Genomic DNA, 23,996 nt, shown 5'->3' with positions numbered 1-23,996 from the left:
CCAAGTGCTCCCTAACCTGGGAAAAGCATTTTTGGTTGAAAGAAAGACGTAAAACACAGCACTGTAGCATCACTGGTCACCGGCCTCCCATGACGTGCAATGTTAGCTGGCTCAACGAACTCGTTTTCTCTCGTTAGAACGCACAGAAAAGGGAAAGAAATACGTGTTCGTGTTTCACATAAGGATTGTGAATGATGGGCAAAATTCCCCAAAAATTTGCAGTTTTTCTTTAACCGCTTTAGTATGAGAGATGATGGGTTGCGTTCAAAGACACCACATAATTTAAAATGAATTCGCATGTTTTGAGTGTACTGTACTGTACGTGTTTTTTCTCAGATTTCGGAGCATACTTAAATGCAGCAAATTCTACTCACGCAGTCAGAGTTTCGTTAGTGTCTGATGAGATTATCTACGCACTGTTTTTCTCTGTCTTTGTGTTTATATTGACCACACATACACACAAAAAAATAAAAACGTTGCTGTGATGTTCAGACTGTCCATGAATGCATCTCGTAATCATCACAAAAGGCGCATAAAGTGACAATTTTATGACAATAATTTAAAAATATTGTTATTTTAGTAGCAGAGAGCTGAATTTTTTTAAGTCATGAAATTATAAGAAACATTCATTCATTCATTCATTCATTTTCTATGCTGCTTGCCCTCACTGGGGTCACAGGTGCATGCTGGAGCCTATCCCAGCTGACTTTGGGCGAGAGGCGGGGTACACCAGTCAATCGCAGGGCACATAGAGACAAACAACCATTCACACTCACATTCACACCTATGGTACCCGCAGGAAACCACGCACACACGGGGAGAACATGCAAACTCCACACAGAGATGCCCAAATGGAGATACAAACCCAGATCTTCCAGATCTCCTGACTGCGTGACCAACATAATATTATGAGAAGAAAATTTATCAAGATTATTTAAGAAGAAAATTGAAATTTTTGGGAAAAAAAACAGTAACAATAGGAAAGAAAAAGAACAAAGTTCACACTAATGATATGCTTTTTCACATATATCACAAAACTGAGATGCAGTTTTTTTTCTTGAAATACATATAACATCTTAGCATATTGCCTTACAAAATATCACAGGGGCCCTTGCATCCTTTCATTTTTCAGTATGTGGCCCTCAGTGGAAGTTTGGACACCCCTGTGCTATGTTTCTTCCAGACTTTGAGGCTGACGTGCAAACCCCTAGGCCACCGTGCAGCCGTACCACCATTCCACCCAGGAAAAATGATGGTTCAAATAAATCATTAAGGGTATAATAATAATAATAATGATCATAATAATCATAATAATAATAAAACATTCATGCCCATGATGAGTGCATGTAGTCTCCTGACTGCAACTGCATGTATAGGAACAACTGAATCATAATATAAGTATACATAAAGTAAAATCTTCTCCTGAATGAGATTCAGAACAGGACAGGGCCCAGCGGAGGGAGCGACTAATTGGGAGTGACTCCAAAGTGTCACCCCCTTCACGTGGGCAACAGATTAGCTGCCAAATGAATCTGATGCTAATGAAGAGCAGTGGGAAACATGTAGTGCTATGCAAAGCTGAAATGAGAGTTGATACTTAGCGACAGCTTTCTGTTCTGCGCAGGAGAATACAAAAAGGAAGACTCGGATCTGCAAAATGGCTATTAACCTTTTAAAGCCGCCGGACCCCAGTAGCACTTAAATGGGCAACAAAAAAGATGATGTAATGAATAATTTCATAAAACAAAACACAAATGAAACAAATTTTGCAGCATTTGACACTTAGCCGCTTCCAATGATACACGTTATCATTCCCCTACCGCTAAAACACACCGAACAAGCAGCATCATGTACTCTTATCCAGTAGCGACAATATGTGCATTTTCACATCTACAATAACCATCAAAGATCCTCGATGCAGATCTTGTACATGCAAAGAAAAATGCTATTTATTTTGTCTTTTTCTAGCAAGTTACTCAAGCCCAGGCTTTAAAAGGTGAAACCTTATTGATCGTTTGCTAGGCGAGTTGTTTCGCCTCAAACTCTTGTGCCTACTCACAAGTAATGGATGCTTAACGTCAGTGCAAAAGTGAAGGATTAATTGCTGAGTGCTCAACTAAATCCTTTGTTGTTAGTTTGCCTTTCCCCTTTTCCTTTAGGCATGGCTGAGTTTCAAAGGAGTATCTGCATTGAGGTGAAAAGGTTATTGGGGACAAATTCAAAAAGGCATCAAGGACCTTTTCAAGGAAATCCATCAGCCGTCTGTGTCTTACTGCTGGCTGCCTTTCATTCAGATTTATATGACATTCATCCCTCGCAATATCGCGGTTCGATTATCGCTCCCTCGCTATATCGCGCTTTTTTTCCAGAAATTCATTAATTAATGATCATTATTTTGTGGTAGACTATGGTTTATCATTACCCAAAACATTTTAAAGTACAAGTGGTATGTAGTATTAAGGTCACTAGGCAGCAGTAATGACAAAAAACATCGAGACATTACTTTGAAGTCAGCCATGGCATGTTCGACATGATAAGAGTGATAAAAAGTTCACCTCCCATCCTATGTGGAAGTTTTGACTTCTTGAGTTCAGAAGAAAGAAATTTGAAGCTAACTGGTTATCTTGTTAGCTTGCTAGATAGCGGCTGTCTCGAGTCTCTGCAGCATATGAGTTGCAATATGGTGTAAATGAAGAATAATAGGAGTGTAAAAGGTGACTATAGGTGTGTTATTTCATTTCTACAGGGATCTGGGTCTTGCCCCAGGTGGAGGAGTTCAAGTATCTCGTGGTCTTGTTCTCGAGTGAGGGAAAGTTGCAGCGTGAGGTCCATAGGCGGATCGGTGCAGCGTCTGCAGGATTGCGATCGATGTTCTCACCCTCACCTATGGTCATGAGCTTTGGGTTGTGACCGAAAAAACGAGATCGCGGATAAAATGAGTTTCCTCCGTAGGGTGACTGGACTCACCCTAAGAGGGTGAGGAGCTTGGTCATCCGGGAGGAGCTCAGAGTAGAGCCGCTGCTCCTTCACATTGAGAGGAGCCAGTTGAGGTGGCTCGGGCATCTAGTCCGGATGCCTCCCGGACGCCTCCCTGGTGAGGTGTTCCGGGCATGCTCAGCCAAGAGAAGGCCCCGGGGCAGACCTAGGACACGCTGGAGGGATTATGTCTCACAGCTGACCTGGGAACGCCTTGGTGTCCTCCCGGTGGAACTGGAGGAGGTTGCTGGGGACTGAGAAGTCTGGGCTTCCCTACTGAGACTGCTGCCCCCGCAACCTGGACCCGGATAAGTGGAGGAAAATGAATGGATGTCTACAGGGCTCTAATGTTAAAAACATATTTAGAAGATCATAAACAGGTTTTCTATGCTGTAACTACAAAAATATTCCATTCATAAATCCTACTTTGCAGAAATTCACTTATCACGGTCTGAAACCAATTAACTGCAAAATCCCATGATTACTGAAGCAAAAACAATGTCTATCTTAAATCTAAAGAAAACCTCATTTTAGCATACATGTATCAGCATACATGTATCAGCAGTGTTTTTTCAAAGGACGTCTGTGGATGAAACATTACAATTACAATAACTGATTGATAATGGATTTGCATGCCGCCTATCTTTACACCCAAAGCACTTTACACTGAGAAGCCATTCGCTCAACAATGGCAATCTACATCTATAGCCACACCTACCCTAGGGGAGACTGACGGCAACGCGGCTGCTAATTCGCGCCAATGGCCTCTCTGACCAGTACCTAACATTAATTCACATTTATACACCCTTGTGGACACCACTGGAGGCAAGGTGGGGGAAGTGTATTGCCCAAGGACACAACAGTAGTGACTGTGATGAAGGAAGCAACCCTCCCGTTTCTGGATGACCTGCTCTACTGTACCTCCTGAGCCCCTATCCACCCCGCACAATGTACAGTTAATAGTATCTACATGCAGTACTCGTGTTACGGCTTTTTGACGCACTCCCATAAATTATTAATACTTTCTAAAAAGAAAGAGAACTGGTTATGTGCACTCGCCAGAAGAATGCCTAGTCGAGCGTCGGTACACTGAGGAAGGACAAAGTCACTTTTGTTCTTTTTAGTTAACTTTTCCCCCCTCATGATGTCTCCCAATTGAGGCAGACTCTTCTGATGGCAATGCATCAAAGAAAAGGAAAGTGAAAGTGAAAAGTGAAGCAAAATTAGACATGGTAAAATGCTCAGAAAGTGAAGAAATGCCCAAAAACAGTGGCTGCAAGAACCATCATGAAGGATAAAGACGGTATCCTTGAACATGTGAAGGGATCTGCTCTTATGAAAAGGACAGTGATAACTAGGCAGCGTGTGATCTCATTACGGAGACTTCCGCCTCCCAATAAGCCCGTTTCTCTCTCCCTTGCAACGCCCATTCCACTGTGCAATACAACCACAGGGATGAAAAAAGGAGTTTTATTTTTATTTTTTATTACTGTTTCATGTCAATCTAGTACCTTTTTATTACTGTATTTTATTTTATGTCTTTCACTTCATGGGTTCTGTGTAAAGTGAGAGTGACTTCCACTAAAACGTGTCTCACATTGACACTGACCTCCTTCACAACAGTCATATTGACATTATGAAAGAGAAATAGTGTCAATAGACTCCTGACTGTGAGGCCTACTGGTCCAAGTTTTATGATACCCCTGCGTATAAAAACAGGAAAGCAGCAATTTGCAATACAACATGAAACTGTGCCGCATGAGACTGACAGAAAGCAAAGACACTGTGCTGATGTGTTGTTGTAATACTTGTATGCTTGAAATTGAAAATATACTGTATATGGGTCATTCTCATGAAAGGGGTACCAAAAGCGTGACATTTAAGTTGTTATTTTCCAACCAATTTGCATGTTAACATAAAGTATCACTTGTTCTGTTTCACTATATGGCAGCAGGACACCGTTTATTGAAATCTCAATTGTAACATTTACATTAAAAGTACTTATTTATTTATTTATTTAAATAAATGTTCAAGTCAAAGATTTTGAAAAAAAAATTTTGGAGCAATTTTACATGTGTGTTTCAAGTCTTCAGTGTGATTAACAAGTACCTCGGTATTTCTTCAGTTTTTCTGTGCATACATGAAGAGGAATGGAAAAATGATAGCTAGTAATAGGACATGTGTACTGAAGGCATATACAGTAATCGTAACAGTAATTGCTTCCAGACTCGACCGGGATAAGTGAATTTCCACAAAATAGGAATAAACATTTTTGTAGTGAGAGCATAGAAAACCTGTTTATGACTTTCAAAATATATATTTTTTTACCATTATTAGACACCCCTAAAGTCACCTTTACACTCCATGCATCCATCCATCTATTTTCTATGTCTGTCCTCATTAGGGTCGCGGGGGCATGCTGGAGCCTATCCCAGCTGATTTTGGGCGAGAGGAGGGGTACACCCTGGACTGGTCGCCAGCCAATCGCAGGGCACATATAGACAAACAACCATTCACACTCACATTCATGCCTATGGACAATTTAGAGTCGCCAATTAACCTAACATGCATGTTTTTGGAATGTGGGAGGAAACCCACGCACACACGGGGAGAACATGCAAACTCCACACAGGTATGCCCAAGGGACAATCGAACCAAGGTCTTCCCGATATCCAGACTGTGACTGTGTGGCCAACATGCTAACCACTAGACCACCGTGCGGCCACCTTTACACTCATATTACCCAATGTAAGGTACATATAATCGTAGAAAATAAGCCATTCAAGATATATATAGGAATCGTGCTTGTGTGTGTCTCAATAAATATGTTCCGGACATGTGGACAGGAAGTGACACCAGGGATTCAGCTGAGTTTTAGCTGGAGTACGGCCGCAACAGATAAATAATTATAAAATAATAAAAGCCTGCCATTGGCAATCAAGTCTGGTGCACGTTACTAGTGCAGACAACAGTTCATCGTCTTGTCTTGCCTTAAATTGTATTTGTATTTTAGTTTATTTGAAACGTGGTCTCAAACTCGTGGTCCGTGGGACATTTACAGCCCCAGGTCATATTTTGCAACCCGCAACTTTGCGTAGAAGAATAATGTAAATGCAGCCACAAGGTCTGAGCTAGGCCACTGTTACTCATAAAAAGCAAGCATTACACATCACTGACGTAACAGTAGGCTTGTCACAACAAAATGAACAGGGGGACACTACCTACAAAGGCGGTGCTAACACAACAAAACAAAAATGACAGGACAACATGTAATATAACAGAACTTCAGCAACCCCAGTACCACAATGCTGGGTGTGGGTTGTGTGTGGGTTTTCTCCGGGTACTCCGGTTTCCTCCCACATTCCAAAAACATGCATGTTAGGTTAATTGGAGACTCTAAATTGTCCATAGGTATGAATGTGAGTGTGAATGGTTGTTTGTTTGTATGTGCCCTGCGATTGGCTGGCAACCAGTCCAGGGTGTACCCTGCCTGTCGCCCGAAGTCAGCTGGGATAGGCTCCAGCATGCCCCCGCGACCCTAATGAGGATAAGCGGTATAGAAAATGGATGGATGGATTGTTGTGCTGTTCAACCTTATGCGGTCATTCGCTGTCTTTTTCCAGTGAATACATCACTACTACCATACTACACTACATATTTATTTTTGTTATGCTTCTACTTTATAAAGTTGATCTACTTCAGAGACATGAGATGTTGTGTTTTCTGAATGAGTTTAAAATAGCTTTACTATTTGTCAGACACCTAAACTAAAATACTGTTTACACTTCTGTTGCACAAAAACAGTATCATTCTTTTTGCATCATTGCTGCTTGTATTCTGGTTAAAATATGCTACGAAAATTCCACCCATTGTCTATACCGCTTGTCCTCATTAGGGTCATGAGTGAGCTGGAGTCCATCCCAGCTCAATGCAGCAAAATACAAACTATGATTTTTTATTTTTTTGGTTCACCCTGTCACCTTATCAAGATATTATCGTAATCGTGAGCCATGCATCGCGTATTGTACCCTCAGATTCCCAGCCCTACTCCCAACACTTAATGCGGCTCAGCTTCACCCAGACCCTACCTCCAGCGGCCCCCAGGTAAACTGAGTTTGAGATCCCTGATTTAAAACATTCTCATGCTTGACAATGCTTAATTTAGGCCAACAATACATAACACTGGCATTTTTTGGACTAATAATAAGCCGTAGACAACCACGAAACAGCGATCATTTATTAATTCACTTTTGAAAGTGAGGGAGCGATGTTCGAACCACGACGGAGCGAGCCAGTCTGACATACACGTACATCTGTAAAATAATGGACAATGCTGTACTTCTGCTATCTTTGTTTACACCACATTGCGCAACACTTACGCGCAGGTTACAGGATCACTGCAGGGACTCAAGAGACGGCCGCAGCTTTAAGCATCCCATGCTACCAAGCTAACTAGTTAGCCTGTAATTTATTTATTCTAAACTTAAGAAAGTGTTTTAAACTGAGTGGGGAAGAAGGACAAAGTTAGAAGCTTGAAACGTACCACTTCAGGTTACAGGATCACTGCAGGGATACAAGAGACGGCCGCAGCTTTAAGCATCCCATGCTACCAAGCTAACTAGTTAGCCTGTAATTTATTTATTCTAAACTTAAGAAAGTGTTTTAAACTGAGTGGGGAAGAAGGACAAAGTTAGAAGCTTGAAACGTACCACTTCCACGCGGAATGGGAGGAGAGCTTTTTTTCCAATGCTGGCTCCATGCAGTGCAAGTTAATGTAATGCAATGTAAGGTAATGTCTCATCAATGTAACATTACTGACGCCTCGTGACCAGTGTAGGATACTACAGGTGATTTGTTTTAATATTTGTTGACTAATATTGGCCATAGTCAACCACAAAATTATTTTTTAATTAATTATACATTTTTTTAAAAAGAGTGAGGGAGCGATGTTCAAACTGCAAAGTGGCAAAGGGACGACTGTACGTGATACAGAATTAAATACGGTGTTAAGCTCAACAAATCTGGTTCACCATCACCCGTGACGGTTCACACACGTGCCCTTGCAGAAGGTTTGGGAGGACACAAGCTCATATCTCCTCAAGTAAGCAGAATCTACAAAGTCGGCAGGTATCTCGTCCTATCTCATAATTAATTTCACTAGTGTTTGCTTGTAGAAACTTCACTCATCCTTCTTAGCGCTGAGTCTACAGTAGGTCATCATATATAACATGATTTGCGCTCTAAACATTTCGCATACCAGCTGAAGTCCTTGAATGTAAGTTTGAAGATAAAAACACAGGAGCTAGGTGAGTGCGCCACGGTAGCTTTTTGTAATACAAGAAATCTTCATGAAAAGCCAAACTGCAGACTCTTCCCAGGGGTCTTTGTCTCGTATTTAGCCAACAGCAGCCTATCAGCTCAAACCAGCGGCTTAGTTCCTTCTTTCCTATGGTGATTGCCTCTCAGAGCCCAGACTTTGTTCCCCCCCCCCGTCTCCCGGTGGAAGGATGACCTTCCCATCTCATTCAGGACTGCAGAGTCACCGCTTACGTACCGGTGGGGATTGAAAACTCATCTCCTCACGAAGCATGTCACGTCTTAGTCGGCCGTACTTTTGTCTTTTTCTTCCAGCTCATCCTCCTGTCTTCTTACTGAGAACTTAACCTTTTAGACCTATATAAATTATTTACTTGAGCACATCTCATGAACTCTCTCTGCCACACGCACGAGAAGCCAACAAGAAGAAAAAGGTGGAGTACACGTATAAAACAAATTCCCCAATGTACACTTTCCTAATTGTGTCAATGATGAGCGACAAGCAGTTAGTGTATTCATGCTAACATTGCACTTTGCAATGGCCTCTGTCTCTTTTCCAGAACTTACAACAAAACTTTTTTGAACTACAATATATGGGTTCAAGGTCGAGAGGCCGATTGGTGCGGTGGACTTGTCTGGTTGGTGGTGAAGAGGAAGCTGAGCCTAGCTCTCAATTTAACGGTTGATCTACACGTTCCTACCCTCACCTATGGTCATGAGCTTTGGGTAGTGACCGAAAGGATAAGATCGTGGGTACAAGTGGCCGAAATGAGTTTCCTCCGTAGGGTGGATGGACTCTCCCGTAAAGATACGATGAGGAACACTGCCATCTGGGAGAGACTCAGAGTAGAACCGCTGCTCCTCCGCATTGAGAGGAGCCAGATGAGTTGGCTCGGGCATCTGGTCAGGATACCTCCATGAGGAGGCGCTCAGGGCAAGTCTGACCAGTAGGAGGCCTCGGGGAAGACCAAGGACACGCTGAAGAGACTATGTCTCTGAGCTGTCCTGGTCCTCGGTTTACGATGTTCCCTGTTACAACGTTCCGCGGTGACAAGAGGGCTTCCATATAGTATTAATCAAAAACTTAATTTTGGTCATTAAACACGAGACCCGTTGAAGAACTACAGTACTTAAAGGACAACAGTACGTGTGTGCCTGCTCAGCCACACTGAGGAAGGATAAAATTGTTCATTCGTTCACTTTTTACACTTCATTATGTCTCCCAAGCGGCAGTACCCCAATGAACGTTATTGAAGTGAATCCTGCTAAAATGCCTCCTAAAACACAAGCTGACCTCAACAACAGCAACAACCTCACGCCGCATGTCATCAAGGATTTCACATCTCTTGAACATGCACACAATTGTGAGGATGATTACAGATATTCAGATGACGTTCGAGAACACTTGGGAACATAGAATTTGCTACCTGAAATACACCATTAGACTTTTTTTTGAAGACATTTTTGGTTGAGATCAAGCTAGGTATGCTAGTCCCCTGTTATGCACACAATAATACAATGTCTACAAATCATTAGGACTGCCTTTTTGACGAATAAAACTGTCTCCCACATGTAGAATGTATTTATTTATGATCAAATTACATCATAAAATACTAGCTGTGAATATTCTCATTCATCCAGGTCACTGTAATCTCAGGGTATTCATTCAATTTCAGCTGGACTGTATCGGGGGCAACAAGGCTCTGGCTATACAGTCGTCCCTCGCTACTTGGCACTTCCAATTTCCAAACTATATTAATCAATAAATCAAGCTGTTTTGTGATTGAATACTACCTATTGGTAGTTTTAAAAATATGTATATTTAAGCAGACGTACTTTGCTTGAAGACGTGACTGTTGCCAAAGACACAATGGGGCAGTGAGATCAACATGGACACCTTTGTGCTTTGCCATGAGTTATTTCTTGGATTTGATAGTTTCTCATCTCAAGTCTCTGCTTTTCTTTTGATCATGGCTGCAAAAAATAACCCAAAATGGAGCCAAAGAAAGTTGCAAGTACCAGCATTGAGATAAAGGCGAGAAACACTATTGAACTCAAGAAATAACTCGCAGCAAAACACCAATGCGGTGTGTGTGTTGACCTCGCTGCCACGCTGTGTCTTTATCACGATCATGTCCTCAATTAAGGTAAAAGTAACCTTAAATGTCCTGCATGTAAAACTATAAAAACGTGTTTTGTGTTAACATTTTTTAGACTTGTGGCATAACTGTGTTAGTTAGCAAGGAACTGCAGAGTCAACCTGCTAATAACATCATAGACGGGAGACAGACCCGTCTTCCACTTCCTGTTGCCATGTATTAGTAAGCTGCTAACAAGGACATTTTGTGGAAAAAATACATTAAAAAAACATAAAAACATAGTTGCACTCATGCAGTGTATTAATGCTGTGGTAAGACATATTGTACGCTAAACAAAAGTTCCCACAAATAAAAAAATGTCATATTTTGTCCGCAAATTTGTGGGGTTGCAAATGCTGAACAGCGAATATGCTGGGATCTTCTGTATTCGAAAAGTTTAAAAAGGACAAAGCAGACCGGTGTTTGTTTATCTTGTCATTTATTTTCTTCATTTCATCGTTTTCTCACATTTATTTTGTTAAATGTCTGGCCTTGAAAGCCATAAAAACTAAGCTTAATTTTATCACTACAATTGATCAAAATTGTGTGCACATCAAGACTGAAAGTTTCCCATTTATGTCCTCAGAAGTACTACTGCTTGAAGTCTCGTTTGCATTACGTTTCACACAAATAAAAAAATACAACCATTGTTTCACTGTCGAATTTGTTTTCAAACTGAGCAGAAGTTTGACGATGTTAAGATTCTTCAGTAGAAATTATTCACTCGGCAAATTGGCTGCTTTTTTTCCCCCAACTGTTTTATTCTTTGTACTTTCATTCCCTTTATCTTATCGTTTGTGATAATCTTCACCATATTTACAGCATCATGTCCATCATAGTTTGTCTTTACACATGATTCGATGCTCATCTTTCAAAGAGACGTCTCATTTATTGTCTTCGCCACTTCTTCTCATTGCTTCACCCCACTTCTGCCCACGCTACAATTCCAGCAGACCAAAAAAAAAAAAAAAAAAAACGCCGTGGAGACAGCTGAAGCTCTGCAAGCTAATCTGTTTCACTGCAGCACAGGACAACGTGCACCTGCACCTTCTTGCCAAAAACCTTTGTCCACCAATTTTGCGAAATAATAATATTTCTCTCTCACATCAAATTTAAGACAATGGGACTTTTTCACACATTTTCCAAGTTCAGCAATTTCTTAAGCTGTTTTTGTGACAAACAGTGTGCTTTGGACCCCGATGCAGGGACGTGAGGCACCAACAGTTTATTTACCCCATGGCTACAAGTCCAAAGGAGTGACAAGCATGACTAGTGCCAACAAAAACACAACAGCAAAAAGGGCAATACCAAAAGAAAACAATAACAAAAAGTGACGGGAAAAAAAAAACATATCTAAAAAAAGCCTACTATATCATATGAAAACAGAAGAATCACAATTTAAAAAACCCTTTATTATTGCCCATTCTCGTTATGTCTATGACCAAAGTCACAAGTAAATGTGCAAATGGTTAGTTTACGTTTCGGTTATGCTGACAACACGTTAAGTCTGCGTCAGTCTAACACACCAACACTAAAAATACAAACAATGATTTGTTTTTTCATAATTAGCTTTTTTAAACTAAATTTCAAAAATGAATAACATTTTGTTGGTCTTATTTTACATCTATTAATTAAATCAAATATGAAGATAGTAATTGAATTTATAAAGTTCATTCTTGGGGTTCAGTTTAGTACACCAAGTTCACCTGGAAGCACATGGGTGTACATATAATCAAATGTAGAAGATGACAGAGGAGGACCGGGAGAATTAAGAATACACAAAATGACGTGTCTGGATGTTTTGCTGACATAATTACACATGGTTTTGAAAGTGTCAAATTGCATGCCAAAATATGTAATTATGCACTAGCGTCACGCCGCCAGCATAAGCAACGCAGGCTGGCTCCTACCCCTCGAAACCTTCTCTAGGTAAACTCAGCGTCTCAAACAGTCTTTTTTCAAGATTGGGTTTTTATACTAAAGCAAAAAAACTTTTGGTTTTTCTTATTTGAGTTCACCTGGAAGAAGTTGGAGAGGGAGGAGGCAGCCTGCGTTGCTTAAGCTGTCGCCGTTCTGCTAGTGCATACTTACATATTTTGGCGTGCGATTTGCCGCTTTCAAAACATGTCAAACCAAAACTTCTTATTTTTTTGCTCTAGTTTAGAAAACAAACGATTAGGGGTGTTTAAATCTCGCGTTGTGTGACTTTCATGCGATGAGATCTCGCAAGATTAAACCGTGACAAGATTTCTCGTTTGGAGAAAAGCTTTGTCATGAGAACAGAGCAGCCAGAAGCCAATTTGACTGTGAACGAGAAAGCATCGCTACTATGAATGTTAATACAATAATATGGAAGCGGCAGTGTGCAAGGCATTATTTGAAATGCACTTCAGGCACACGTTGGAATCCAGCTTAGCGTCAGCATCAATGAATGACGTGAGGCTGTTTTTTTTCCCCCCCATCCGAACAGCTGTTTGCTACTTGTTGCTACGCATGCACCTGCGCTGTTTTGTGACTGTTAAATAAATATATACTATACTACAAAAATTGATGTGTGTCCAGTCATATATTTTCATTGTACTTCTCTTAAAATTAATGTTAAAATCTCTCCCAATCTTGTGCAGCATCTCGTCTATGAAAGAACACGTTGTTGTCCGTTATTTCAGTGTTGTTTTTTTCAGTGTTGGTTTTAAATGGAATACAAATTAAACACTGATTTTTTTTCCCATCAGGCTTGTCCAATTACTCACTGTTCAGTACAGACGTGAGAGTCATGAACGAGTCATTCAAAACACACATTTTTTTCATATGCCGTTTGACACCCCTGCACAACCTGAAGCTCTATTGTTGTATTGAAGGGAAAAGCATGATGGTGCCCCCTCCACTGTGCCGTGTAGAAAACATCTCAGGTGGGATCTCCATTAGGACTGTCAAGGTTACATTTTTTCTCATCAGAGAGTAAAACTTTATTCCACCTTTCAATGTCCTGTGTTTGGTGCCCTCAGGCAATTTTGTGGCGTTGAAGGAGACAAGGCTTTTGAAGCCTTTTTTTCCTTCTTGAAACCCTTTTCTCGCAGATGCCATCTGATGGTTATTGGACTGTACTCGGCACCAATATTATTATTTATTTATTATTTATTTTGTCCTGTGTCTTGACGGACAGTCGGCTCAGGGCCGGTGACATTTTTTTGGGTCTACCACTTGACTTTTTAGTTTTTGTTTGAAGACATTTCAAATGACTGCCTTACTGTGTCCAACCTCAGCAGCAATGGCACGCTCCGAGAGGCTCAACAATTCGACCACGTTCAAAGAGAGAAAGCTGTTTTGCCTTTGCCCTCAAGAGATCATGACAGTGTGAACAGAAAACAACATTGGTTGCCCAGATTTTGTCGTTTAAAGGCTGTGGTCTTTTGACCAGCTGATGAAAGAGCCTATTTTACTTTAATGCTTGTTTGCATTTTGAAGCTCCTGCGTCAAAGCAACTGTCCTTTTCCCTTCCTGACTTTCACTGACTCACGGGTGCTCGCCAAGCATCTATAGCTCGGCTGCCGAAAGGTGAATCGAACGAATCAACTACCAGATTCACTTCAGTGAGTGACTCGAGTCAGTAAAAGGAATCGACTTTACCATCACTACTCTTCAGTTAGCTGGGCTCGAATTAAAGCAGTGAGTGTTGTCCAACAATGAACATCCGGTGATGACAGTGTCCTATAAGTAACGCATTAAGATCTCCGTAAGCATTCAATTCATGCCGCCGCTACCTGCTAAATTAATGAGGCAGTCATCACAAAGACTCCTTTCATCCTAACATGGAATATTAGAAACAACAAACATAACAATCCAGATCTATAACAGACTACAAGATGTATTCGCTCATTGTGATGAGAGCAAGCAGACAATGTAGCACAATGTGCTGAGGGCCGTGTTCAATATCACCACGGGAGCGTCGAGGCGCTCTCACTACAATGCATTTTTACAACACATAACATTTTCTCAGAGGTAATAAACAAATAACGCATTCTAATATTGACATGTGACAAGGAAGAGACTTCCTGCTATGGTGTAATAATCTGCAGCGGTACATTGCCAGAGGATATTTGATTTATTTTGTTTCCCAGATTTTAGATAGGCCTTTCATACCGTTACCCTACCTGCAACAAGTCGAATACATATTGATTTAACAGCTGTAGGACCAAATACATCGCCATGATAAATAAAAGAATGGAGATGACGGTCACCCAAAACCTAAAATACAAGAATGTCTTCTCAGTCCAATTTTCTTTTATCCTTAAACTGACAGCCGATACTCAATCTTTCTGCTTCCCTTAGCCTAAAAGTGGCAGTAGATTTACCAGACCCTTGTTTTGGATGTGGCTCAGCTGATTGACTCCCAGGCAGCAATAAAGAAAGCTAAACAATGTGTTGGCTGTATGACTTACGACGTGTCAATACCAGCATACAAGACACACAAACATTTTGCAGGGACGGCAGTAAAGGAGGTTTCAGGCTCAGGTGAAAATACGGCGCTGATAATCCAATGAACAAATCCACCTTAAGACGCTCTTTAACCGTTTGTTTGCTTTCCCAAAAAACAACTAAATCTCACTCTAAAATAGGCCTGTTCTCGCTTGCAATATGACTTCTTTTGAATCATGTCTTTAAAAATCAGGTAAACAAAGGCACGAAAAAAGTATTTTCTAAAGTAAACTAAACTAGTATTAAAATTCTGGTGGTCCTCGCTTTAGAACATTCTGTGTTGCGACTTTTCGCGCTCCCATGCATTAATTAAAAAGTTAATATTGGTCCGAAAACACGAGACCCGCCCGAGAACTGGTGGATGAGTGCGTTCCAGCGCAGCAGAAGAATGCTGTGTGTGTCTGCTCAGCCACACTGAAAAAGAATAGCATCGCTCATTAGTAGGGGTGCTGCGATCAGGGTTTTATGTTGCCGATTCCGATACCGATCATCCATGAGTGAGATCAGCTGATACCGATAGTGATCACATGGTGTTACTAAAATTTTTCAATTCATTTATGATGAGTGGTATTGCCCATGGGTGCCGTGTGGAGGGAAAGGTTGGGACAATTCATTAAAAAATAAAAAGGGGGACCCAATGTGATTTTTTTTTTTTTCAGGGGGCCCAGAATTCCTGCCTGCACCCCTGCTATTGGCTATATTAGAGGTGTCCAAAGTGCTCCAAAGGGGCCATTTGCGCCACACAACTGTTTTTTTTATTGGCCTGCAACACTTTCTAAAAATATAATTTAACAAGAAAACAAAAAAAAAAACAGCAAGAGCAAAAATGGAAAAAATCTGCAGTAATTTTACAAGAATTAAGTCAAAATATTAAGAGAAAAAGAAAGAGAAAGAGAAAAAGTCATTTTTATGAGAATGGTGTTGCAATATTGTGAGAAAAGATAACATCATTTTAGTGTCATGAAGTTGAAATATAAAAAAAGACGGTATTTTTAACATTTTTAAACGTAATATTATGAGAAACAAACAAAACAAAGAATGTAGTTGTCATTTTTGGAACATTAGCATTCAATTTATAATCCTTCCATACATTTTTTTCACGCTTGTGCTCACCGGGGTTGTGGGTATGCTGGAGCCTAAAGTTATAATGTTACGAGAATAAACTACAAATATTATGGGAATAAAGTCATAATTACAAGATGAACATTTACAAGAAGAAATTTAAAATAGTTGGAAAAACAAAATTAAAAAAAACCATCAGAAACGGAAAAAACTAATGTAATTTTAAGTATTTTAGAAGTCAAAATATTACAAGAAAAAAGTTGTATTATGACGACAAAAAAAGCCTAAATTTTACGAGAATAAACTACTAATATTATGAGGAAAAATAATGGCATTTTAGCAACATAGTTGAAATATTAAAGAAAAATATATTTGTATTTAAAGTCGTAATACGACAAAATAAAGTTGTAATTTTTGGGAAATTCAGTTGGGGTGAATAAGTTATAATATTATGGGAAGAAAGTGACAATATTATGAGAATAATGTCATAATATTATGAGAAGAAGATCTAAATATTTGGTAAATTAAAAACACAAAAGAACAGCAAAAATGAGGGGGGGGGGGGTGGGGGGGGGGAGCGAAAGACCAAACTTCCTACTAATAATACACTTTTTCACAAAGCTAAGACACAGTTTAAAAAAAATAAAAATAAATAAATTCTTAGCATGTACATGTGTTGGTTTACAAAATATCAAAGTGGCCCTTGTATCGTTTCACTTTTCACTATGTGGCCCTCGCTGGAAAAAGTATGGCCACCCCTGGGATATATGATCTGAAAAAAGGAACCTTAATTTAGACAAAAACATATTTGACTTACTTTTTCAAGAGAACATACAGTATAACACTGGTGAAACATACAGAGGATGAGACGCCTTTTTTAAGGGACTTTTGATGTGAGAGTACATCGTCTGGCAGGACTTCCAGGTAGCAGCAGCTGGGCTCCAAGCGAGGGAGCAGTCGGCGTAACCCGGTGTCTTCCACCACACAGAAAGGCTCGTTAACTAGTCCGATGAATTCAATTATTTTTCGGGTTATTTGCTTAGCCTTCGGTCACACACATATGATCGAGTATTGACTACATTAGCTGCCGTTTGACTGATTGTTGCAGCACCTTGAGCCTCAAAACCTCAAAATACGTCAAATGTTTGTTCTTCAAATGCCAAATTAAGTTAAAGCTATTTAACAGGCTACCCCTGAGAGATCTTTTTCATGGCATGAGTTGCAGTTTGCAAACTTTACATCAGCTTCACAAATGGCAAAGATGATATGCTGGGTTTGCTGGCACACACCTGCGCAGCGTGAGGGAAAAGGGGAGGGGGACACTACACTGCACACATGGATCTCTACAGGCTGCAATAGTACGAGCCACAGGTGATCGTTTTTTGGGATCGGCACCGAAAGCCATTGATCAGCATATCATATGCTTTCCTGCGGCAATAGGCCAATACTGATCGATGGCTGATCGATCTTAGCATCCCTATTTATTAGTTAACTTTTTGTGCTTTATTATGTCTCCCAAGCAGCAGTGCGCCAAAGAAAAGGAAAGCCATCACCATGGAAGTAAAAATGAATACCATGAAAAGCTTAGAGAGGGGAGAAACGGCCGCCAATATTGGCCACTCTTTTGGACACAACCGCTCAACTGTCGCAACCATCATGAAGGATGAAGATTATTGAAGGTTAGGAGGATCATAAATTCTGTGCGTTGCTACAAGAAGACTCTTATTTAAGAAGATAGAAAGGCCTGCAAGACACCCACAGCAATAAAAGAGTTTTTATTACTCTTTCATTTCATTTATGTATCTAATCTTTTTATTATTGCATTTTATATGTCCTTCATGTGTTCTGTGTACAGTGTGAGTGATGTAGAAGCTCATTTAGGTACCATTTAAGTAGAAGTTCCCACTCCCACAAAAACTCAAGAGAACAGAACGTTTTTTTTTCCATCTTTTTTTCATCTTTTAAAAGCTGGCACCCAGGGGCATCTCTCGCACAGCCATAACCCTTGGAAATCTCACTGCTCATTTTGCTTTGCTCCTGTTGTGCTGGACTTGGTGTTAGTGAAGGATCATTCCAATTGCACGCAGGTGACCTTTTTACTCGATTAAGCTCCTTGTCTAATGGTAAAACATCAACTTCAGTGCTCGCTTTAATGTTTTTTGGCCCTCTGTTTAGGACCTCTGTTGGTAAAACTTCTCACACTGCTGCTGTGACACACAACAGCATTTGAACTCACCACTGGAGCAGTCCAGTCCACCCCAGCCCGGCTCACACTGGCAAGTGTCCGGAGAGACACACCGACCGTGGGCACACTCCTCAGTACACAAGGCTGAAATGAAAAGACAGTACAAAGTATGTTACCGACCATCAATTATCATGCTATCTCACTCACACTGACAATCAAGACCCTGTTGATCGACTTTTACTGCAAAAGGGACAGACTTCATAAGACAAACAACAAAGTCCTATTTCTGCTTAAAGGAAAATTACGGCGCAGCACAGCACAGACCAAGTGGAACAAATTTCTGATGTTTTTTTCCCCAAAATAGTACAAATCAGAGTCGTCCCTTGACACGTCACATTTCCCAATCATGGTTTTTCAAAATATATTAATAAATCAGCACTGTTTCATAGCCAACTACGGCCTACTATAGGTTTAAAAAAAAACCCACATATTAATAAAATGGTATATATTTCTGGTCTAAATTATGCATTTACAAGCATTAAAATGGCTAAATGAACTAAAATACAAATATAAGGCATTCAGAAGATGCATTCAAATACATGTTGTTGATATTTCGTATTCTACACTGGTCACTAAGTGTCAGTTACACTGATGAGACAATACCCATCGCAGGAAGTACAGGAAGAATAACACAGTTCTCCCAGTGCTAACAAGTGAGAGTCTACATTATATAATGTCTTAAATGGCTTATTTTCTGTCTTTTATGTCAACTATATTGGGTAATACAAGTGTAAAGGTGACTATAGGGGTGTTATTTCATCTCCAGAGGACTCTAATAATGTTAAAACCCGTATTTAGAAGGCCGTAAACTGTTTTTCTATGCTGTAACTACAAACATATTTTATTTATAAATAAGGAATCCTACTTTGCGGAAATTCAGCTGTTATCAAGCAACCAATTAACCGACATAAACAAGGAATTGCTGTAATGTCAGATATGTTACATATCTGGTAAATGTATTCATTACTTGAAAATAACAGTTTCGAGCTGGGTTTTATCATATGAGGCTTTATCTCAGTTATTTATTCTTTTATTTATTATTTTTTGTGATTAAACCCTGCGCCATTTTGCTAAAAAAAAAAGAAAAATCTCAAGGTCTACATAGATGATCTTAGTATCGAAGTAAAGGGGAGACTTTGAATACACAATATCCATCTCAGAGTTGTTGAGAGCTTTGAATTCTTTTGAAGTCAGTCAAGAGTTTGGTAAATTGTTACAGAATTGTAAGCAAAAGCAAACACGGGCAGAAGCGTTCCACTTCCAACTTCTTGAATATCCTGCATTCCCAATTCACCAAATAATATTAGCGAATGATGACTATTTGTATCAACACTCATTCATTTTCTATAGCGCTTGTCCTCATCATCCTGGTGACCAGCCAATCACAGGGCAATGGTGAATAAAAACGGCCTGTAATCCTTGAGATTAAAGTTACCGGTCGATGCGGCAGGTATGGGAGTGCCTTATGAACCCTGCCTAGCAACAAGTAGCCAAGTAAATGTGTGATGTGACCATGAATCCAAGCGATTCTGTTGTTGCTGTATCTGTTAGATTGTTCAAAAGTCAGTTCTGTTAAGTTGTGATTTGGGTGGTCAGTGCAATTTATAATAACACTCTTGGTGCTTATCATATAAAAGTGTTGCTAGCTGGCTGTCCTGAGTGTCCTGACTTTATGTCTGTCCAAACCACGACACAAATTCTAAAACAAAACAAAAGTGTAACCAGTTAGTTATAATTGGGATGAATAGTAATTCTAATTCAGTAATAGCTATTGAAAATATTGGACTAGTCTCAGAAGATAGTAGGTAAGGCTCAGGGAGCTACCCTGGTTACCAAAAACTTTAAAAAGCAGTGTGTCAAAAAAAGACAATTTTCGCCATTCGCTGGTCGTCGGACCGTAACGAAAATATAGTCAGCTCGTTTTCTATGGCCAAACATTGTCAAAAAAGTAAAGATTGTAAGTGTGTCATTTCAATCAAAACCCATCACACTTAAAACTAATATACTAAAAAGATCAGAGGAAGCGTCTTCATAAATATGCACAACATGGTCAAATCTGACAGGTTGAACTTTTTCTATCATCCCCTCCAACTCATTTTACAAGGATCACTTGTGCATCAAACTATAAATACTGCATCATTCAGGAAGTACAGGAGGTGTGCGGGGAGACGGCAGGCTGACAGCTTGGAGACTTTTTGCTCCTCTATCACTGAGATATGATGTGCTATTTATCTTTCTTTCCCCTCCGTCTGAGTGACAATAACAGATAAAGGTGGCTTGAATTGGACCGAATAAAGAATGAGGTGTATGTGGGTTTTTTTTTTATGTAAAAAATATGACTGTCACTGATAATGTAGCGGTTCATACAACTCTCGCAGCCAGAGACAGATCCATTCCAATTTCCTGCTCAGTGACTTTTGCTGTGAATGTGGGTATGATTTTTTGTATGTTGCACATCACCACCTTTCTGTGGTATAGGGGTTTCATTGTAATGAGTATATGAGTATTTCACTCATCCATCTATCAGTCTTCTTCCGCTCATCCGAGGTCAGGTCGCAAGGGCAGCAGCAGGGAAGCCCAGACTTCCCTTTCCCCGGCTACTTTGTACAGTTCCTCCCGGCAGATCCTGAGGCATTCCTAGACTACTGTAGTTCAGAGACATAGTCTCTCGAATGTGCCCTGGTTCTTCCTCTACCGGTCAGACATGTCCTGAACATCTCCCCAGGGAGGCGTCCGGGAGGAATCCTGATCAGATCACCGACCCACCTTTTCTGGCTGCTCTCAATGCAGAGGAGCAGCGTTTCTACTCAGTTTCTCCCGGATGACAGTGCCTCTCACGTTATCTCTAAGGGAGAGGCCAGTCACCCTATGGAGAAAACTCGGCCGCTTGTACCCGTGATCTTGTGCTTTCGGTTACTACCCAAAGTTCATGACCATAGGTGAGGGTAGGAACATAGCTTGACCTGTAAATTGAGAGGTTTGCCTTTTGGCTCAGCTCCCTCTTAACCACAACGGACTGATGCAGAGTCTGCATAACTGCAGACACCGCACCAATCCGCCTGTCAAGCTCACATTTCAGCCTTCCCTCACTCGTGAACAAGACCCCAAGATACTTAAACTCCTCCACTTTGGCCAGGATATCATCCCCAACCCTGAGATGGCACTTCTCCCTTTTCCGGGCAAGAACCATGGACTCAGACTTGGGATTCACATTCCAGCCGCTTCACACTCAGCTGCAAACTGATCCAGTGATGCAGTTGAAGATCACAGCCTGTTGAAGCCATCAGGACCACATCATCTGCAAAAAGCAGAGACCCAATGGTATGAGTGCCCAAGTGATCCTTTCAGCTTTATGCCCCTGGCAGGATCTCCCAAGGCAAACAGATTCTAGGTGAGGGACCAGACAAAGAGTGATTCAGAAGACCTTAGGTACAAACCTGCAAAGAGAGACCGTACCTTGTCTGGACTTTGGAACCCAAGGACTCAGCCTGGAAACAGGTCCGGGAGAGGGGCTCGCAGGCAAAAAGAAAGTAGTCAGAAAAATCCACAGTGGCAGAGCTCCAGGGGTGGGCAAGTTTTGCCCTAAATTCCTCAAGGCTTTGGATGCTGTGGGACGGTCTTGGTTGACACGTCTCTTAAACATTGCATGGATGTCGGGAACAGTACGTTTGGATTGGCAGACCAGGGTGGTGGTCCCCCTTTTCAAGAAGTGTGGCCAGAGTGTATGTTCCAACTAAAGAGGGCTCACACCCCTCAGCATCCCTGGGAAGGTCTATTCCAGAGTGCTGGAGAGAAGGGTATGACCATTAGTCGAACCTCAGCTAAAGAAGATGCAATATGGTTTTCATCCTGGTCGCAGAGCACTGGACCAGCTCTCAACCCCTGCAAAGGTACTAGAAAGTGCATGGAACTTTGCCCAACTGGTCTACATGTGCTTAGTGGACTTGGAAAACGCATTTGACCGTGTACATTGCAGTTTCCTGTGTGTGTGTGTGTGTGTGTGTGTGGGGGGGGGGGGGGGGGGGGTGCTATTGGGAATACGAGGCTCGTGGCATGCTACCACGTGCCATTCAGTCAACTATTTGTACAACGAGAATAGGAGCATGTTTCACATTGCCAGCGGCGAGTCACTTGACTTACTGCTGCAATGCAGTAAGTCTTACGTACTTCGCCAAGGCTGCCCTTTGTCACTGATTGAATTTTTATGAACAAAATTTGTAGGTGTAGCCAAGCTGTTGAGTGGGTCCAATTTGGGAGCCTTATGATCTCGCCTTTTTGCAGATGATGTGGTTCTGATGGCCTCATCAAGCTGTGACCTTCAGTGTTTACTGGGGCGGTTCACAGCTGAGTGTGAAGCTCCTGGAATGAACCTCAGCATCTCCAAATCTGAGGCCAACGTTCTCAGACGGAAGAGGGTGGATTGCGCCCTTTGGGTTGGGAGTGAGGTCTTGCCCCAGGTGGAGAAGTTTCAATATCTCAAGATCGTTTTCACAAGTGAGGGAAGACTGCAGTGTGAAATGTAATGTGATCACTGTACTGCATTGTTGTAGTAAAAAAAAAGAGCTGAGCCAGAAGCCAAAGCTCTCAATTTATCGTTCGACCTATGTTGCTATGCTCACCTATGATCACAATCTTTGGGTAGTAAAGAGCAAGCCTGCAAATACAACTAATCTGTTGGCAGGCAGGACTCACCTTCTTCTAACAAAGAAGCTATCTTGCTATGGAAGTCAGTTATGCAGCCCGTCTATGATATAATCCTCAGTTAACTCAAAAAATATTAACACAAAACACGGTTTTGTAGTCTTACATGCAGGAACCATTCTAAATGCATATGAATGACAAATGAAAGGAATAAATTAACATTTGGGGTGACTCTTTCCTTCACTGAAGATGTGATTCTTGATGCGATTGTTCCCAAAGACTAGATGTGACAGTGAGATCAACACGGACACCATCTTTCTGTTTTTTTCAATGTAATAGTGTTTTTCACCTTCTTTATCAAAATTATGGTACTTGCAGCTTTCTTTGGTTTATTTCCAATTTGTGTTATTGAGGTGTATTGAATTCAAGAAATAACTGGCAAAGTGGTGCCTGTGTGGTGTCTCACGGCCACATTGTGTCTTTGGGAACACTCAAATCAAGAATCACGTGTTCAATGAAAGGTAAAAGTAACCTTAAATGTTCATTTATCCCTATCATTCAACAGTTATATGCATTTGGAATTGTTTACTGCATGTAAAACTGTAATTGTAAAACTATAAAAATGTGTTTTGTGTTAACATTTTTTGGCTTTCTGGAATGGATTGATTGGATTTACATTATTTCTTACGGGAAAAATTAATTCAGTTAGCATCCATTTTGGGTAGAGTCTGACCTTCGGGGACGAATTAATGATGCTAACCAAGGTTCCACTATACATTACAAATATGTATGACAATTATTGACTCCAGATTTGATTAGTTAGATCACATCTGAGATATTTGTGCAGAAGAGCACCATTCTAGAAACAGCAAAGAGACTGTGAAGAACAATAATAACATGGTGTAACACATGTAACACATTTGCAAGAAAGTCAATTTTATCTTTCTCGCAATAAAATGTCAGACATAAACTAAATGAAAATACTGGGAAAAAAAAGCTCGGCAAGCTTGTCAAATTGGATACTCACCCCACCACCACCAGCTTTCTTCTGTGAAAGAGAGGGACCTTTCAATTAGCTCTTGTTGAGCATGTGGGACGGGAGAACAAAGGAACTGTCCGAAGTCATTCATGTTGGCAAAGCC

At 40.8% G+C, this 23,996-nt stretch overlaps 1 protein-coding gene across 4 annotated transcripts in view; it reads right to left on the bottom strand.

The window, feature by feature from the left end:
• Positions 1-23,996, bottom strand: part of LOC129178507 (multiple epidermal growth factor-like domains protein 11) — a 164,034-nt gene that overhangs the window by 72,918 nt on the left and 67,120 nt on the right. For all 4 annotated transcript variants that reach the window (XM_054770793.1, XM_054770796.1, XM_054770795.1 and 1 more), the window contains exon 5: positions 18,205-18,297. In XM_054770793.1, coding sequence (XP_054626768.1) covers positions 18,205-18,297 — 93 coding nt within the window. The remainder of the gene's footprint in view (positions 1-18,204; positions 18,298-23,996) is intronic.

Source organism: Dunckerocampus dactyliophorus, chromosome 3 (assembly GCF_027744805.1).
Source record: "Dunckerocampus dactyliophorus isolate RoL2022-P2 chromosome 3, RoL_Ddac_1.1, whole genome shotgun sequence".
Classification (NCBI taxonomy): Eukaryota; Metazoa; Chordata; class Actinopteri; order Syngnathiformes; family Syngnathidae; genus Dunckerocampus; species Dunckerocampus dactyliophorus.
The sequence above is the reverse complement of the archived record's forward strand: the minus strand, read 5'-3'. Positions and strand labels throughout refer to the sequence as shown.